The following is a 17,944-nucleotide window of genomic DNA, read 5'->3' on the forward strand; positions in this document are numbered from 1 at the left end:
GGGCAGAAGCGCTTATATAGTAGATACCGTATAGTCAATAGTGCAATTATCATTAATTGCGATCTGCAATCGCGAACGATGCTTATTTCACAACTCTAGTACGATGATTCGAATCGCGTGGGTGAAACTAATGCCACTTGTTTCTATAACTTTCGAGATTTAGTAGCGGCGTCGCGGGGAGAAAATAATCGATAGCATCGATGCGATAAATGAACGCTTTGATTATAAATTTGATTAAATATATATTATTATATACGTTTATATTTTATACATGTATATGTATAAATATAAATTTCACGTCCTCAATTTTCACAGAAATTTTGACACAGCCGCAATACGACGTTAAATATCATTTCGCTTCGACAACAACTGGCGATGCGTTTTCCTTTCACGTTCCCTATGGCCTGCCATAAATTTAGAGCCCGACCGCAAACTCATTAGTGTCCGTGACGGGGGGTAGACGTTGCCCTAACTTGTTCATAATTTTCTACACGCCTCGTCGCCTTTGCCACGAAGAACGGAAATTTCGATCGCTCGTTGTAAGAAAAAGAAAGGGACATCCGGCTTATGGTTCAGCTGCAATCTCGTGCGTATTCGACGCTGTCCTAATTTTCCGTGTCGTATCGGTCGGATGGACAATTGTAAAGGCCTATTTTACAGTCGTAGAGATCGCAAGACTTTGTTGCCTTTAAGGCAACAAGTTATCTCCAATTATCTAGTGTTTGCGATTTCGATATGTCTCGCGGTAACAATTCAATGTGCGATATCGAGTTCCAGGTTCGTTAACGATCGAGTTGCTAAAAAGCAAGTTGGCGCTTTTGTCGACCATCGCATTTTAAGAGAGACGCATGGATCGTACCTGTAAATATCATATCACATCGCGAGTGGAGAGGAGCCGAGGCTCGTAAGAACTGACGACCCGCTCTCTCGGATGCCCGAAGCCGGCCGAGGCGGTCTACCTTGAACGGGATTCCTGATCGTTCGTAAATTTCACTAACAAAGAGTCACGAGACTCGTGAGGATAATAGCCGGATATACACGTATTTTCTCTCGCTAACGTGGATAATGCCGCATACACATCGCTCATTATAGACTCGCAGATTCCGATAGTTTTTCATAGATACATTTTCAGAGAGAAATGAATATAGGAAATATTAAATATTATTTCTCGTCTATTTGTAATCCTACTTTTAATTATCTACTTTCTCTGGATATGGATGTTGTAGTAGTAACTTACGGATCATGAATTTATAGTTGCGATAGGCACGCTATACGTGGTAAAAGATTTTTCCTCTTCAGATTAACGACATTTTACATCGCGATTTATTCTTTGTATCTTTGAGTTTTATTTTCTTTCAATATTCGAGATGTAACGAGAAATCTAATTATTCTAAAATGCAAATTTTATACAAGGATATTATAAGGAGGTTAATTTAAAACCGAAAAGCTTCCAAATTGCTAAAAATTAAAAATTTTAGTTATTTAATTATGATTAATTTAATAATTCCATCTATATAATTTTATATATTTTTTATTTTAAATGGCACTTTAATGAGTTCCGAGATTACTTTGAAATCACATCATATACATTTAGTAGTTACATTGATGATATGAAATTTTAATTATTTCGATACATGCGTATATTTGCTTTGGATATCATTCTCTATATTTGCCGAATTACTAATGTTTTCGAGAGTTTCGTATGTAACCCTGAACTATATTCGCTATATTTCAGCCGAGCATTTCTCGGACGTACGCAAACAAAGAGCGATCTTACACAATTTGAGATTGGATCGTGCCTCGAAACTTGGTAATTGGTTTCCTTCTTACGACATGCATTAGTCGATTGTTCTTGACCGAGGTTCGTGAAAATAGTATTTCGATAAAAATTTTTTCGATAAGACATGAAATAATATGTAAGGATTTTTGACAAAGCGAGCCTACTTTTTTGAAACTTCCAGTAAAATCATTCAATTTTATAACAAAAAAATTTTTAGTTTTCAATTAACTGTTTGAGGAAAAAGGAGGTAATAACATCATAAACGGGTATTTTGTACATTTTAGAAATTAGTTGAATTGTTGCTACATATCGAGATATTAATAATTATTTTTCGCATCATAAAACAAGTCATTTTTAAGCAAGCTGCATCAATAATGCAAATCGACGAACGTTTGTCTTTTGTTTTTTCTTAAATATTAATTATTAGATTTTTTATTAGTTTAATTTTGATGTGTTGTGTAAAAGATGAGTACAATTGATCTTGAAGAAATTTTCATTGAAGAATCGTTTCAAGTTTTGGAAAATTCTATAGTTATACATATGAGAAAGATAATTTTTTCAAACATCCTATACACCATCATTTACATCAGCTTATTGTGTCTAATCATTTATTTGTGCTTATATCGTGCGCGAATCCACACGAGGGTATAAGAAAACCTGTTCATACAGCATAGGTAGCAACGTGGAGAAAGGATGTAATCGGCACTTCAATTTGTACAAAGACTTAAAAGATGAACGTTTGTTTATACCGTTTATACTCGTCGAGGAAATTATTTTTAATGAGTTATAAATATCCTTTCACGAATACTTGCGATACCCTAATCATCATGAATCAAAATTTACGAAATCATTTATTTGTTATCAAAATTATTTCCCAAGTCTAAGTTTTATCTTCGACGCTGTTCCTCATTATTCATAATTTAATTAAATATTTTATAATTATAATAATAATTTATAAAGATACGGCGAGAGAAGTTTTTTTAATAAAATTTTTTAATAAAATCTCGTGTAAAGAAATCATTAACTAGCAGTTTATAAAAATATACTAGACAAAAAATATATGATAGGAAGCATATTCTTGTTCATTGGTTTTACATATTCTTATGGAGCATCCGGCATTTCAAAGTGGAAATGATTAAGCAGAAATGTTTAAATAAGTGACTCAACGTTCGCAATTTTAAGGCTTCAAAGATATCGTAATAAACGGCATCTTAAAATCGCGAACATTGAATCATTTATTTAAACTTTCTTATCTTCATTTCCATTATGCGAAACCGATGTATCTTGCACTGAGTGAGAGCAAAATCAATTATAACATTTCCCTTTCCAAGCGCATTAGCGGAGGCATCTTTAACGAGAGCAACGGCATGTAAAAATTGCATGCTGCCCTTTGAACTTTCCTGGCATTTTGCTTTATAAAGATAATAGATATAAAGAGGACTTTAAATGACATTAAAATATCGTTTGCTGTCACTACCGCTATTTTTACAGTACATAAGACATGTTCAGATGAGTTTGTGCAAATATCAAAAATACATTAAAAGTGCAATCTTTGTTTTAATTAATTTTCGCAGCGTTCACATGTCAAAGAAAATGCGAGACAATTTGTTTTATATACATATATATATATGTATATATGAGATAAAAAATTACATTTACATAAATCATTTTTTTTTAAATTTTTCTGTCCTTTAATAAATAATTTTTTGATAATTATTTTTTACATTCAAATTTTTTCGACGAGAATAAATTTCACTTTATATTTTCGCAGAAGGTTTCTATCGGCAACATCGAATGCAAATAATTTCGTCGCAAGATGTTCCAGCGAATTGTGCAAATTTATTATTTAATCGGGAGTCAATGATATCTCTATCGGATAGATTCGCGAATAGATGTTGTTTATCGAGCGAGACGCACATTCCGTCTCTCAGCTTCTCTACGAATATATTAGCGTTTATACGGTGTTTGCTCGCGTTTTGCATGGATGAGCTGGCAAACCGGAGCGAACGGAGTACGTATATACATACGACAATCGTACAACGAAGGTCAATGCACTGATGATGTCAGCTGACATGTGTATGAATAACGTGATATCGGTATGTGCATGATACAAATCGATTGGATCGTGATTAGCGCTGTTACTCGGCTATATTACTTATTGATCTACTTTTAAATATCTGTATTAAACTAGTATTCAAATTTTATTCACTTTTAAATAACTCTATAAACTGACATGCTCTGACGTTTCTTGCTTTATCGCGAGTCGAGCGAATAACTGATAAAGAATCTAGTTTAATAAAGAGAGCAGATTATTAAAATATATATAAAATTGATCAAAGTCTTGTCGCGAGCAATTCGCAATTAATTTATGCATAGCCTATTCTCTTCCACGAAGTCGTATATATTTGTCGATATGTCAATGATTAAATCATGAATATTCAACAGTGCGGTCGTCCAAGATTTCCAGCGTTTCGTGCGCCGAGAATCGATCTGATAGTTGAGATGTTAACTATTCCGAGAGGAGAGAGAATTATCGAGAGGGAACGGGAGAATTTCTCCTTAATTTTTACGTCATTGATATGCGTGACGTAAGAGTACGATGCACTAGGAATATTAATGTGATTCCTCGCATTAAAAGTCTATCAAGGTTTACAGTAACTTTTTCTTTTGCATTTTGCTCGTAAATTATATGCGAATATCTTGCCTATCACGCCTAAGGAACAGACCGATAACTATTATATCGTGTATCTGATATGCTTGACTAGGAATGAAAACATTAATAATATTGAAAAATATATTGCAAAGTCATTCGACACTACCTTGTAATCTTAGATATAATACGACCTAGTTTCGCTTACCCTATGGTTATATAATTGCGATTTCAATCGTAGGAGACCGGGCTGGTTGACGTAGATGATTAATGCGTCGCATGTTCGTCTCCCCTTGGCAGTGAAAAAAATTGAGAAACGATTTGTATAATGACATCTCGAAGAAAAGAGTCTACCAACGCGTGTAGGATGGTGCGATGAGTCACTGTTTGCAATGGGGCGGTTATATGCAATTAAATAGGGATATATTTATACGGGTATATTTTAAAAAATCAATATTTTTATTTTACGAAAAATCATTATTTTTACAGCGAAAACATTGCGACATAGTCGATTATTAATTTTTAAATAATTCAATTGATTAAATTTTTAATTTTTCATGATTTCACAATTCTTAATATTTATTATCGATTGATGTTTCGAGCATTTTATTATTTGTTTTTGTAGCAATTTTTGTATATATAAGCTATTTTATTGTATAAATTATAGCATATTCATGGAGTAGAGTAGCGATAACTAGTACACTGGGTCAGTGACAGTTTTTATTCTAAAGAAAAAAATAAGAGCAATTTGTTGTAGTAAAGTTGTAGTATATCGTTTCTAGTAAATGGCTTTGATGGAATGGAAGTGTACAACAATGTGAAATATCAAACAAATTGATTGGAAATTCTTCTTTGCTATTAATTGATAATAAGTAATAAATTATTAATAAATTTTACGATATTATTTTATACAGAATATCATTGCATTATACAATTATTTTGGAACCTTTCCATTTCTTGCAATTGGAACACTTTTGAATTGTTTATATGTTATTAGTTATCATGGACACAATACTCTCTCTCTCTCTCTCTCTCTCTCTCTCTCTCTCTCTCTCTCTCTCTCTCTCTCTCTCTCTCTCTCTCTCTCTCTCTCTCTCTCTCTCTCCTCCCCTTAATTATGGACAATTGTTACGATACGTGCATGTCGAGTAATGCAATAAATCTCTAAATATACTCGATGGTGTAATGTACGAGGCAAATTTATGAGATTGCTCACTGATTAAAGAGTACTTGGCGCCATTAAGCTTGATTTGCACGATGTTCTTTTGTCAACAGTTAGTGTGTTTCAATATACGAATGTGATGTAATAAAAAGATTCAGTGTAAAAGAAGATTAAGAAAAAGACAATGTTGATTAATATTGACGTTATTTGATTACATAATTTTGATGACACTGTCTTCGTCTAGCAATTACCGCATATTTATTCATGTCGGACAGCGTATATGACCAATTCATTTTGAATTACAATTGAGATTTGTTCAGTGAAATATAGCTTTTAGTATGTATAAGGTCTTTCGTAAAATCTATATGTGTATACGTAGTGTGTTAAATAATAAAAATTTTAATTAAAATTTAATTTTTAAATTTTGGTATTTTTTTTTGGTCAAAAATAAGAACAAGATTTGATCGAGAAAAATTATTTGACGATGAAAATTATTCTGATAAATATAATTTAAGATAGACAAACTGAGCAAAAAGAGAGAGAGAGAGAGAGAGACAGAGAGAGAGAGGAGAAAATTTTATTTAATTTCAGAAAAACTTTATATTAACAAAATTTTAAATTTCGTGAAACATATTTCATATTAAAATTTTTTAATGGATTTTTAGTTTAATTTTTGTAAAAGAGAAAAAAAAATTCCGAGCTCATTAGACAACCAATATATTAAAAATATCACGATCCTTTTCTTTTAATTATATTCAAAGTGTTTAGGCCGATGATTTCGCGAGGATGAAACGCATGACGAGTCTTCAAGGTCTCCTCGCAATCTACAATAATGTTTCGATATATAGTCTTTTTTTGCTGTAAAATACCTATTATATTTTACCAATTGAAAGCAAAATTATATAAATGTAGAATAAGACACTGGCTGTGTTGCATTCAGTCGATATCAATACGATTAACACATTTTGTCATATATTCAATTTTATTTAACATACCATCTACATATACGTCATAATATATGAAAATGATGAAAACATTTTAAGGTGCCGTGATGCGAGAAAACGTGTTTTTCTCTTTCTCTCTCTCTCTCTCTCTGCGATATACGATGCGCATCTTCATCGATCGAGAAGCTGCTTCGAGCGTAAGCTCGGTGAATCTGCGTGACGGCTGCGAAATAAGTGGCGGGGAGCGGGGAGCGGGGAGCGCAGAGTAGAATGGAGGGGGAAGACTCTCTCGCGCGCCGCGCGCCTCTTTGCGCCTGCTCGAGAAAGCTTTTGCCTCAGTCGTCCAACGACGTCGCACGGGTGGACGTCGATCGCGCGTCGCTTCGGCGTGAAACGCCGCCTCTCGTGTTCGGTCGCGTGAATTTAGCGTCGAGTCGAGGTTTAGCGTCGCCGTCATCGTCGCGACGCTGGCTCTTCGAAAGAGAGAGAAAGAGAGACGATGTCTCGGGGATACGCGATCCTTTCGGAAGAATCGTTCGACGAGCGTGAGCGTGTCGAAGGATTCGTGCAACGCGCGTTTTAAATGTGCTCGCGCGAGTCAAGTGCAACGTAGCGAAAAGAAGATTGATGGAGAGGCAGAGTGGTTAAGTTCTGTACACTCGCATCGAGCGCGCGGGGTGTCTCGTGGACGAACTCCGATGGTCTTCGAAAACATCGAGATGAGGAACCCTGCGGGGTTCCTGCTCGAAGACGCCAGACACGGCTACATCCAGTACATCAGGTATGTTCCCTTACTTGTAATTGCTCGTTGATCATGTCACCGATCGTGTACGCGCGTCTAAATTACAATTCCGAGTAGGGAAAAAAATATTGTAAAGCGGGTAAAGTGCTCCGAAAAGAGAGGGGGATTCGGCTCCCTCGGTTTGATCCGTGACCGTTTATCCGTTGACCGAGATCGAGACTGTTTACGTTATAGCAACGACTGTGATTTAGAAAGGGACATTGAACCATTCATCCGAGATTGGGTAAACTAAATGGACGATGAGCAACTCTGAGTTGCAGAAAAATATATGCCGAGAATGCGTGTCCGAATGTTGTTGCTGTAATGCTCGTGTCACAATGTCGATCGTCGAACGCAATATTGTCAATATTTGCCGTCTTTTTACGAGCGTATCAAACACTTGATGTAAATTGATTCAAGCCAAAACATTAAATATTTAATAGCGATTTACGTTACAATGCCCGTTTTCCCTCGATCTTAACCTCGATGTTTATTTGTAATTTTCAACGTACAACTGTTGATACAAGCGATTGTATATAAAATACGGTGATGGAAACGCGCAACAGTTTTACATCGATATGACACTCGATTATTAATAATTAATTATTTCTTTAAATAAGTCTGAAAAATATGTTTTGTTTTACAAAGTGCTTTGTAATTTTTTAAAAGATGATAATTACATATGCCGATCGTGGAATATGCTTTAAATATTATTTGACGTTAACCTTAAAATTAACTGTATATTCGCGAGTCATTCTTGTCTCGAGAAATTTCTCTTTAAGTTTTTAGAAAACAAGTAGCTACAAATATTTACCAATTAAATATTTTAATAAATATTTATATCCACTAAATATATATTTATTAAAATATTAGTGGTTATAATAAATGTTACATATAATTAAATATATTTAGCGTTTAACAATAATTATTATAATTAAAGGGAAATATCGCTATGAATTCTACATTATAAATATGAAAGGTATGCTTGAGATGTGTCTAAGTCATTTCAAGTATGACTTGAAGACACCAGTTTTTTTTTCGGGCAATAAAGGACAGTTTAAAGTCAAACAAAGAGAGACCAACGCGTCGTGTTTACGATAACATCGCGTAAATGTCGTGTTACAAACACTTTTGTACATGCTTTCGTATACATAATTCTGATCGTTGTAAAACGGCATCGTAAATCGAGTGTCATTTTCGTGGCATATTAAAGCAGATATCGAATGAGCATTGTTCGCACGATGAGAATTGGCGTCAACAATCTAATCCGCGCGCAGTAGAAACGATCGATAATATAATTCCTTAATCCTTAATCCTACGAGTGCGAAGAAGTCGTTGCTCGTTTTACAGTCTAATTGTAAGCTCAAAAGATTACAACGGATTATAACGGAAAATGCTCGTTCGAGCTAATTTATCGAATGTTAAAAGTAATTGCGTACACTACCTAAATTGAAAGGAAATCAATTTAAATTTTCTCGTGAAAAAATAACACTACTCGACTAAACGTCGATCCCGAGTAACGATTGATTTGATTTTTTTCAACTTTTGTTAAAATATTAATATGAGATGAAATAAAAATTTGAACATATTGCCAAATTTCGAAATATAATATAATATCTATATAAATCCAAGTTTGTGCGAATAATACTCGAGAACCGTATGCGCGTTAAATGTATGAGTTTAATGTTCTAGAGCTAGTGTATAATCTTGTTTCAATTTTCTCTATTTTATTCCGATTTTTATTTCGTTTTACCGTTCTTGCTGATGCAATCTTGATTACATTCGCTTTTTTTTTCTACGCGATTATTTCGTTTTAGACAGATACACCCGAGACATGCTTAGCATAAACGTTCGATATAACTGTAGATCGAGAGATTTATAACTTCTTTTTGATCGGCAATTTTGTTAATTGTTCGGAAATTATGATTTATAGAAGAAAATAAATATTACGCACTCATTTTATCGACGCAATCTCATCCGGAATATTCGAGTGTTGGTATCGTGCAATTAACTTTTTATCGTGGAAAAAGACAGCAGACCGCAATAATCTGCCATGTGATTTGTTTGATTTTTCAGATTTTAAACGATAAGTGTTATGTGAATAATTAAATGGGACTATCTCTCTGTATAAAAGATGCAAATTTAAAAGTTTTGAAATAACAAATAATCGATAGTATATTTATTATATTTATCGATAATCGTGTATTTTGAAAAGTACACTAGCGTCATCTAAGCACGAATTATTAATTTTAATATTTCACAAGTGATCTGTATTATACAAGTGTCTTGTATAATGTGTGAAATATTTTTAAAAATTATTCAAATTTTCTTTCGCGATTATTTTCTGCAATTTTCAGTCTTTGTTCGAAATCGGTTTTCCCTTCACGCGAATAATATCGTATGAAATATTTTTCCAAAAGTTTGTACAGCGAGGATTAATTGAGAGATCAGAAATTATGCAGGAGACGGGTGCTTGATCGTACCGTTAGCAATGGTCCAGTTTAAGATGGTAGGATGCTTGGCAACGCTGCCTTTACCGGCATACGAATATCTTATTCTTTGTTCTTTTTTTCGAACCGCAAGGATCCCTAACCTATTCTCCGTCTATAACAGACTCGAGCTCGCATGCCAGTCTCGATGAGGTATTTGGTCTGACGAGAAATTATAATCGGATGGCGCGCAGGTATATTTACAGAGAGAGCGAAAGACGATATTTTATGTAAATCGCAGTTGAATAGTCTACGTAAACTACGATATGCGAAAGCAAGACAAATCGACGAAATTTATCAAGGAGATGCAGTCTATAATAAGAAAAAAGTACGTAAAGGCTAATAAATACGTAGACATTTTGACGTTTTATTTTTTCATGTAATGATATAATTTTAAATAATAAATTTCGAATAAACGACAATTAAATTGTTTATAATTGGTTCGAGATCCTATTATATTTTATAAAATGACACGTAATAAAATAAAAACAAAATGTTTCTTTTCTTTCTCTCAGCATTTTGCGTAACTTTTTTTTTTTTTCTAAAAAAAGACTGAAAGAGTTCATTTCAGTTAACATTTACAGTTTTACTAATTTTATATTTATAAATGCATAAAATGTATCCATAATAATGTATTTCTATCCATTTTTGCATAATTGAGTAATTTAACGGCCTCTTGGGATAAAGTGTACGTAATATATCATTGCTAATGTTTATTAATATTAAATTTGAATCAAATACATTACGCGTTAAAATGACTAACAGAGTCGACAGCTATGTTAAAAATAAATTGACTTTATGCATATAAAAAAAAGTGAAATTGATTTTTAAACAAGGAAAAATTGTTTACGTTGTTTTCTCTAAATATCTTACGATAACATAATTAAAAATTTATAGAAAGATATATCGATCGATAAAGGACAGATTTAGTTATTTTATATTAAAAAATTCTTGTAAACAAGTTGTTTATAAATTGCATCGACGAATTAAAAAGCTTTTAAATTTTGTCCGGAATTATACATCGAATGCTGACACTCTGCGCGTTGGCAAGTACCATATGTGTATGTATATTGGAAGCAATGCCCTTTGTGTCAGCGTCAGCTGATTCGGAGCATCAGCTGCGCGCTTTTGTACGAACGAGGTGTGAAAGGGAACCCTGATTATTTGTCGAGAAAGGCTCCCTGGGAAAAAGTTTGCCTCCTGTGGCCTATAAATATATTTAGAGACGTTGAAGCGTTACGGCATGAATGTCTCATGAAAAAAAGGTATTCAGTAATATCTTTGTGTTAAAGTGAGAGTAATTATAAATAATATTGTGCAAAATGTATTTTTCACGTAAACATCTATCATTTTAATTTATTAATTTCTATCGTATATTTTTCTCAAATGAATAAGGTATTTCGATAGAAATTGAGAATGTTTTGTATTCGCTTTAGCACATTTATATGTACGTATATGTAGATGTAATTCTTGTCTCACAAAGTATTACCGTCTCGAAAGAGTAACATTTTCCGATAATAACAAAACAACTGTCGGTTCGCGATGCCAATATTATTTCGTTAAATGGATGAACCGAACGATGAACGTTTTTACACAAGCGCGGAAGATGTCGAAGATGCGAGCAGAGACAATCGATACTTCCTAAGTAGCGGTGATTATAAATTCGCGATCGGACGCGCGGTGGTATCTCTCGCGGGGTAACCGTTAGAAAAAGGCAGTCCAGCTCCCGTATTCGCCACAGCTGTCTTCCATAACATTCTCTTGCCCCGGCTCTAACGGTTCTCATTGCGAGATATAAATCGTAGCGACGATATTATTGCCGAGTAATCGTCGAATCGAACACGGTCGGTTTGTTATCTTCCTCTCCCGTGCGCACGCCGCCGATCGTAAATCAATACATTGCGAGTATATTCGAGTGTTGGTGTACGTCCGCCGTACGTAAGCCGTACGTGTACGTAAGCCCCGAGACCGATATTTATAGTCGCGGGCAGACCACGCGATTATCTTAAGATCGTTAACTTCGCATTATGTAATTCCTGAACGAAACCCCAATTAAGTCCGAGATTAATACCACTGATATGCGCGGCACCTGATCGTGATCGCGAGGGGAAAAAAAAAGAAATGTTGGCGTACGCCGACTTGGAGAAACTCGTCGATGCGTTTCCCTCTAGGTATTTAATAGCGAAAAGTCCCGCAACGCGAAACCGACGATTAATTTTCTTTACATCGCGCCTATGCGAGGAGCGTATACGATCCGGTAATAGAGTTGCACGAGTGATTATATACGACGTACTCAAAACGAGATTATCGTTTATCGAAAATAGATTTTCTTTCTCTTCGATTCTACGCAGACATGACGCGGCGATTATTCGTCTGCCTTCTCCTGCTTTTCGTCACGATTTTTTTCAATAGTTTTGCTCCTCGACGACGCTCTTTCGTACGTGTCGTAATTTTGCCGCATAAAATATTACCAGCTGCTACTGCGAGTGAAATGCATATAAATAATGTCTAGCCACGGCAACTTTCTTTATTGTCGACGAAAGTAACAAAATTGAAGATTGATTGGCAATTATTGCGTTGCTGAAAACAGTTACAACTTAAACTTAGTTTGTTACAAGCAAAAAAATTTCATACACGTGAATGCAAGAAATTGTACGTAAATTGAAGTAAATAAATATATATATATGTACGAATTACCGATAGATCACAATTAACTGTGTAATTATAGGATTATTAATGTAAATATTGTTTGCAAAATTTAATTATCGCATTTATATTATGCTGATTGTGCAAAAATTTCCTCGCAAAAGCTTATAATCATCGTAGCGTATTTATGAACTTAGAAAATTACAGTCGTTAAATCAAATTAGATTCGATTCTCGATTGTCTTAGCTTGACATTATCCGTCGTGAATTGACAATTAATAGCTGGTTAAATATGATAGTCGACAGAAAATTTATCGCTGAAAATTACAAATCTCTTCAATTTAATAGAATAGCGATTCGTATTAATCAAGTTGCGCGAAAAATGTTTTATTTGCGCAATTGAATGTGGAGCTTTGTGAGAATGCAAAAATTTGATTTAATCATCGTGCGAATCATCCTCGCGTAACGAATTTTAGATTAACGTATAATTCGCGAAAGAGCCATTTTATTATTTTGTAAACTCACGAATATCCTTTTCCCTTTCATCAGTATCAATATTGAACGATTGATTTCTATAAAGAGATAAAAACAGCACGCATAAAAGGCAATACAGTCGGTTGCGTAATAATAAATCGTCTTCGAATCACATAATTATTATTATCCCAAAGTGATTATCCGTGTTAACCTTGCAGATACTTGTCACATATTTGCATAATCCACTTTTACCGTTCCTCGTCTCTTGGAGAGATTGTTTTTTGCCTTCAAATTACTCGGCAATTTGAGGCAATCAAAGTGTATTGCTCACCCTAGGTTGCCTTGGGGCTACTTTCCATCAATTTTCTGGACGGATACACACGATGACATGCTTGATTTGTTTATGTAGATTCGACTTTTGTCCGGCAAGTAAATTGGTTTCGTCTCATAAAATCTGTTTTCGTTGGTCATGTCGGCTCGTAAGAACTTTCGCTTCGATGCGCACAATTGAAGTACATATTTTTTCCCTCAAGACTAAACTATACGTCTCATTTCGCGCAATATCGTATCGGCAAAGTTATTTAATCTAATAAGTCACTACTCTAACCAATTACTTAGGATTAAAAAGTTTTTTGATTTATTTGCATTTTTTTCTACAGAGTTTATATGACGTAATAGTTGTTAAGAATATCGTCAGGTCAATAACCTTTCGGAGTCATCGTCACGTTTGGTGTACATTCGATTATCACTTTCGTAGAAATGTACAGCAATGCGGTGTTGCTTAGAAACGAGACTCACAACACGGAAGCTAGCATATATACATATATATATAGCAGACCAAGGGGAGAGAGGCGAATAATCGAAGATTGCTGTCCTGATCTTTGTTAGATAGCTGAAATCAAATTTATCATAAATCATTTATAATCGTCTGATAAATCTACGGGTATCGTATTTAAAAATGGCTGTTGGCGGCAGCTCGAATGTAGAAACTGAATATTAACTTGGATATTAAAAGGTGCAAAATATTGCGTAATCAAAATAATTCTTTTTTATATATCACTGTCGGGAAAAGATTTTTTCCTTCAGAGAGAGAATCAATTTCCAAAGTACCTTTCTCAATAAATCTAAAAACGCAGGAGAAATTACATATACAAACACAGAATTTTTTCTTAAAATGCATTACGAGGTGGAAACTAATGTATCGAAAATGTGCAAAGATGCTTGTAAGACGTCACACGTACAAGTGTCAAAATTACATGGATTTATATAAATGAGAGAATTAATGTAAGCTACGGCTCGGGAGGCATCTTTGCTCGGAAATGTTCGGTACGCGAGTACACGACTGGGAACAATGATACGTTGTTCACCTACGACAGCGAAACTACTCTTTGCTTGCCGGTCAGCAGCGATGCGCATCACTCATCGCGTTTTTTAGCGGAATCGCCGCGCGTCATCTGCTTAGAACGTATGTCATCCAACGATTGCGCAATGATTCTCAATGTAAAATACATGCCGTATCGAGACGACGAATAAGACTGTCGAGATAATGTTTAAGGTGCAAATAACGATAGAATGGATGACTGTCGATGTTGAGCCTAATAGTTTATCTAATCGTATATGTTGTATAATCTCCGATTTCAATGCTTTCACAACATTGTATATAATTTTTAACGTGGTATTAATACGCACTGTCAAAGTACGCAAACTGTTATTGTGCGTTGTGAATAACGACGTGCATAATAGAAATTTCATTTGTAATGTCATTGTTTGCAATTTGTAAAATTTCGAAAGCAAATGACGCAAAATACTACATCACTTTGTTCTCTTTGAAATTTCAGAGGTATTAGCTCTAAAAAAAAAAATACTAATAATTTTGTACGTTTTGTTATTTTTTCCTCAAAAATAATTTGAAAAATTTTAAATTAAATTTTTAAAAATTTATCATTTAAGAGAATATATATTTGTAATTTTAATTTTTACAAGTTTAACAAAAAACGAGTTGTCTGGAAAAATTAACGATATACCCATTCATTAAGATTTAAAAAATTGATTCATCAGAGGGAATATATTTAATCATTCGCACAATGCAATTCAATGTTTATTTTAAATTCGATTCTACCTTTCAATAATTATCTCGTCGTAATTATTTCCGATTCATTCAATTGCGGCTTCCTTTCATCTCTCGCTCGAATTTTCTTCTTAATGGCAAGACGCATCCTTAATCGCGGCTTAAATATTTCCATCTGTAATTCCATTTCCTGCGAACGTATTCGAACAAACTAAACTCGCAATTGCAGAACGTAATTAGTCACTAATTAGCACTAAATTGCGCAATAGACATAAGATTGACTTGTGAGAGGCAAAAGTGTTACTTCGATTCAAGTTCTCGTCATGACATTCTCATTTCTGAGATTATATTTCTTGTAACAATAAAACAGTTATAATCGGCACTGTCTTCGTGGTCGAGTAAAAAGTGCCAGTTTCTTCCTTAAGGCTCCCTAATTTACGACGCTATTATAGACGCGTAAGCGCATATAATTGACGGATAAATTATGCGACATCTACGAATCGAAACAATGTCGAAAGTCACGGCAACGTGAATTTGTGATGCTATATGTCTATATGCGATTAATAAATTAATTTTTAATATGCAAAGATATAGAAAAGTATAATTATTTCAAAGCCAAAGAACACGGTTCAAATTTTTTTTCCAAAATTACAAACATACATATCCAAATATATGTACATATGTTAATCCTGCACAGGATAAATAGGGCGTTTACTTACATCAATATGTATCGACACGACAATGTTTTCATTTCGCATATGATAATGCAGCAAAATTGATCACGTATACGTGTGATTTTCATATTTATATTTGACGAGCTATCGCATTACAAATTGTGTGAAAGGATATAAAACAAATATACGTCGCTATTGTTAACACAACCGTATTTGATTTACAAAATGAGAAGCTCCGAATTTCGTCGTCGCGTTAAAAAGAGAGTAGACACGTTCGTTGTTTCGTTGATCTTCCTTTGGACGGCTTCATGCGAAGCGGAGATTAATGTGAAAACCGGTTCGGTTCAGCTGGGTTTCTTGGAGATAAAACTCGCGACTCTCTCTGAAGCACGTGGTGTGTTCCCGGGAAGATGATGCGATGCGATGCGATGCGCTTAGCTCTTTGTTACTTCCCCGTTCGTCTGGAATATTTCGCTAACTTTTCTCATGTGTTTCTCGTACTTGATAGTTGTATGAGTAGTTGGCGAAGTAAGTCGTGGAAATTCTTTCCATTCTTCATGTTTATAAATTACACGTCATATATATATATATATATATATATATATATATATATATATATATATGAGGAATATGTGCGTAAAATAAGAAATATATGTATATATAACAGTGTATATATTCCTCTATCTATTACTATACTATTGTCAGCATCACATGTTACTGACATTTAAGATAGTACGAAAAAACCACACTAATTATCGAATCACAATTAACGATTTTATATTAAGTCTGCCGATATCTCCCTGTCTTGTAGTTGCGTCACCGAAAACAGACGATGATATTACTCGTCGTTTAAGCGAAAGCGAGCGCTTTAGCGTTGATCGGCTTCTTAATAGAAAGTTTAACCAAAATGACGCTATCGATTCACCTTTATTACCGAGGAAAGCAGGATACGTAAACGCACGACGCGGTAATAATGCGCAAAACCGGTTATTTTTAATGATGGAAGTGTAGATTCGGAGATTTATGACGCTTTCTCGCAGACCATCTACGAGTTACCTAACCGTTAAAAATTTTGCTAGATTATGTACATATATAGCATGATAACGATCATCTGCACAGTTTTGTTATTATTCTGCATATTCATTATCCACTTCTTATTATTTATTTTTTTTCTATATTTTCCCGTCTACTAGTTGTGCAAAACCAAATAGATGCGTCTTACACGATATATCCTATATAATAAAGGTTTTAATGAATAATAATTTGTTATGTAACTTATTATATAAAATTTCGAATAAAATATTGCGCGAGGAATCGTTTGTGTAAATATATTTTTATTAAGTTCACTCTCGTTGGCAATATTTTATAATATATCTAATATAAGATTAATATAAAAAAAATCAAAATTATGTCAATCTTTTTATAAAATATCACAAACGACACTCGGATTATTTTTAAATTTATTTTATCGATCGATTTTGTTCGACAAAATTATTTCGCGACCAACTTGAGATTTATCCACGATCTGTGTACACTCATTCTTGTCAAGCGACTTATCATCGATTATGCGTTTTACGCGACAACTTTCCTCGAGAACAAGAGAGGATAATCTCGCTCGATGACATCGAGGATTCGTGAGAAAAGAAAGTACAGCGAGAAAAGTTGTATAGTTGTAAAGAGATGTGTAAACAAATATTGTTGTTAGAAATGAATCGCGTTAGTTTTCGTTTTATGCGTGACCAACTGCGATGATTCCACGGATTTCAGAGAAACTGATTTTACGCACGATCGATTGTCCCGAAAGCTGAAATTGATGGAAATTCTGATTCATCTTGCAACGATGATTTTCTATATAATAAGTGATTATTTTTAGAGAAAACTAATAATCAAGAAAAAAAATGACATACTGCAACGAATATAATATAAATCAAATCTTTTTGCTTTTTTAATATCATTTTTTTAGGAATATTACACGAGAGCAAAGGATAAAATTATGTATGAGAGATTATAAAAATAGGAAGAAATATATGTACAATTTTCGAAAAAATCTTAATATATATATTTATAACAATATAATCGTATAACGTGTATAACAGATAAATGATATATAAATAAAACAAAATAATATATAATATGATGAATTTAAAATACGCATGAAATTATACGCTCAAGGAGCAAAAATATGAATAATAAAATTATTATTGTAACTGTGTGATTCAATATTTAAAACCTGCGCATCGTGAAAATCACGTGTCATACTTATGTAATGCGCGTAAT

The 17,944-nt window shown here is 33.9% G+C and overlaps 1 protein-coding gene across 3 annotated transcripts in view; it reads left to right on the plus strand.

Moving 5' to 3' along the window:
- Positions 1-17,944, plus strand: part of LOC105256121 (protein phosphatase Slingshot homolog) — a 99,173-nt gene that overhangs the window by 13,412 nt on the left and 67,817 nt on the right. The window contains exon 1 of one of the 3 annotated variants that reach the window (XM_011265801.3): positions 6,888-7,317. The exons of the other annotated variants lie outside the window; for them this stretch is intronic. Within the exon in view, the coding sequence (XP_011264103.2) occupies positions 7,235-7,317 (83 nt within the window). The 5' untranslated portion in view covers positions 6,888-7,234. Of the gene's footprint in view, positions 1-6,887; positions 7,318-17,944 lie in introns of those variants that run through there. 3 annotated transcript variants of the gene reach the window in all.

The sequence above is a fragment of the Camponotus floridanus genome, unplaced genomic scaffold (genome assembly GCF_003227725.1).
Source record: "Camponotus floridanus strain SB8 unplaced genomic scaffold, Cflo_v7.5 scaffold19, whole genome shotgun sequence".
NCBI classification, from domain to species: Eukaryota; Metazoa; Arthropoda; class Insecta; order Hymenoptera; family Formicidae; genus Camponotus; species Camponotus floridanus.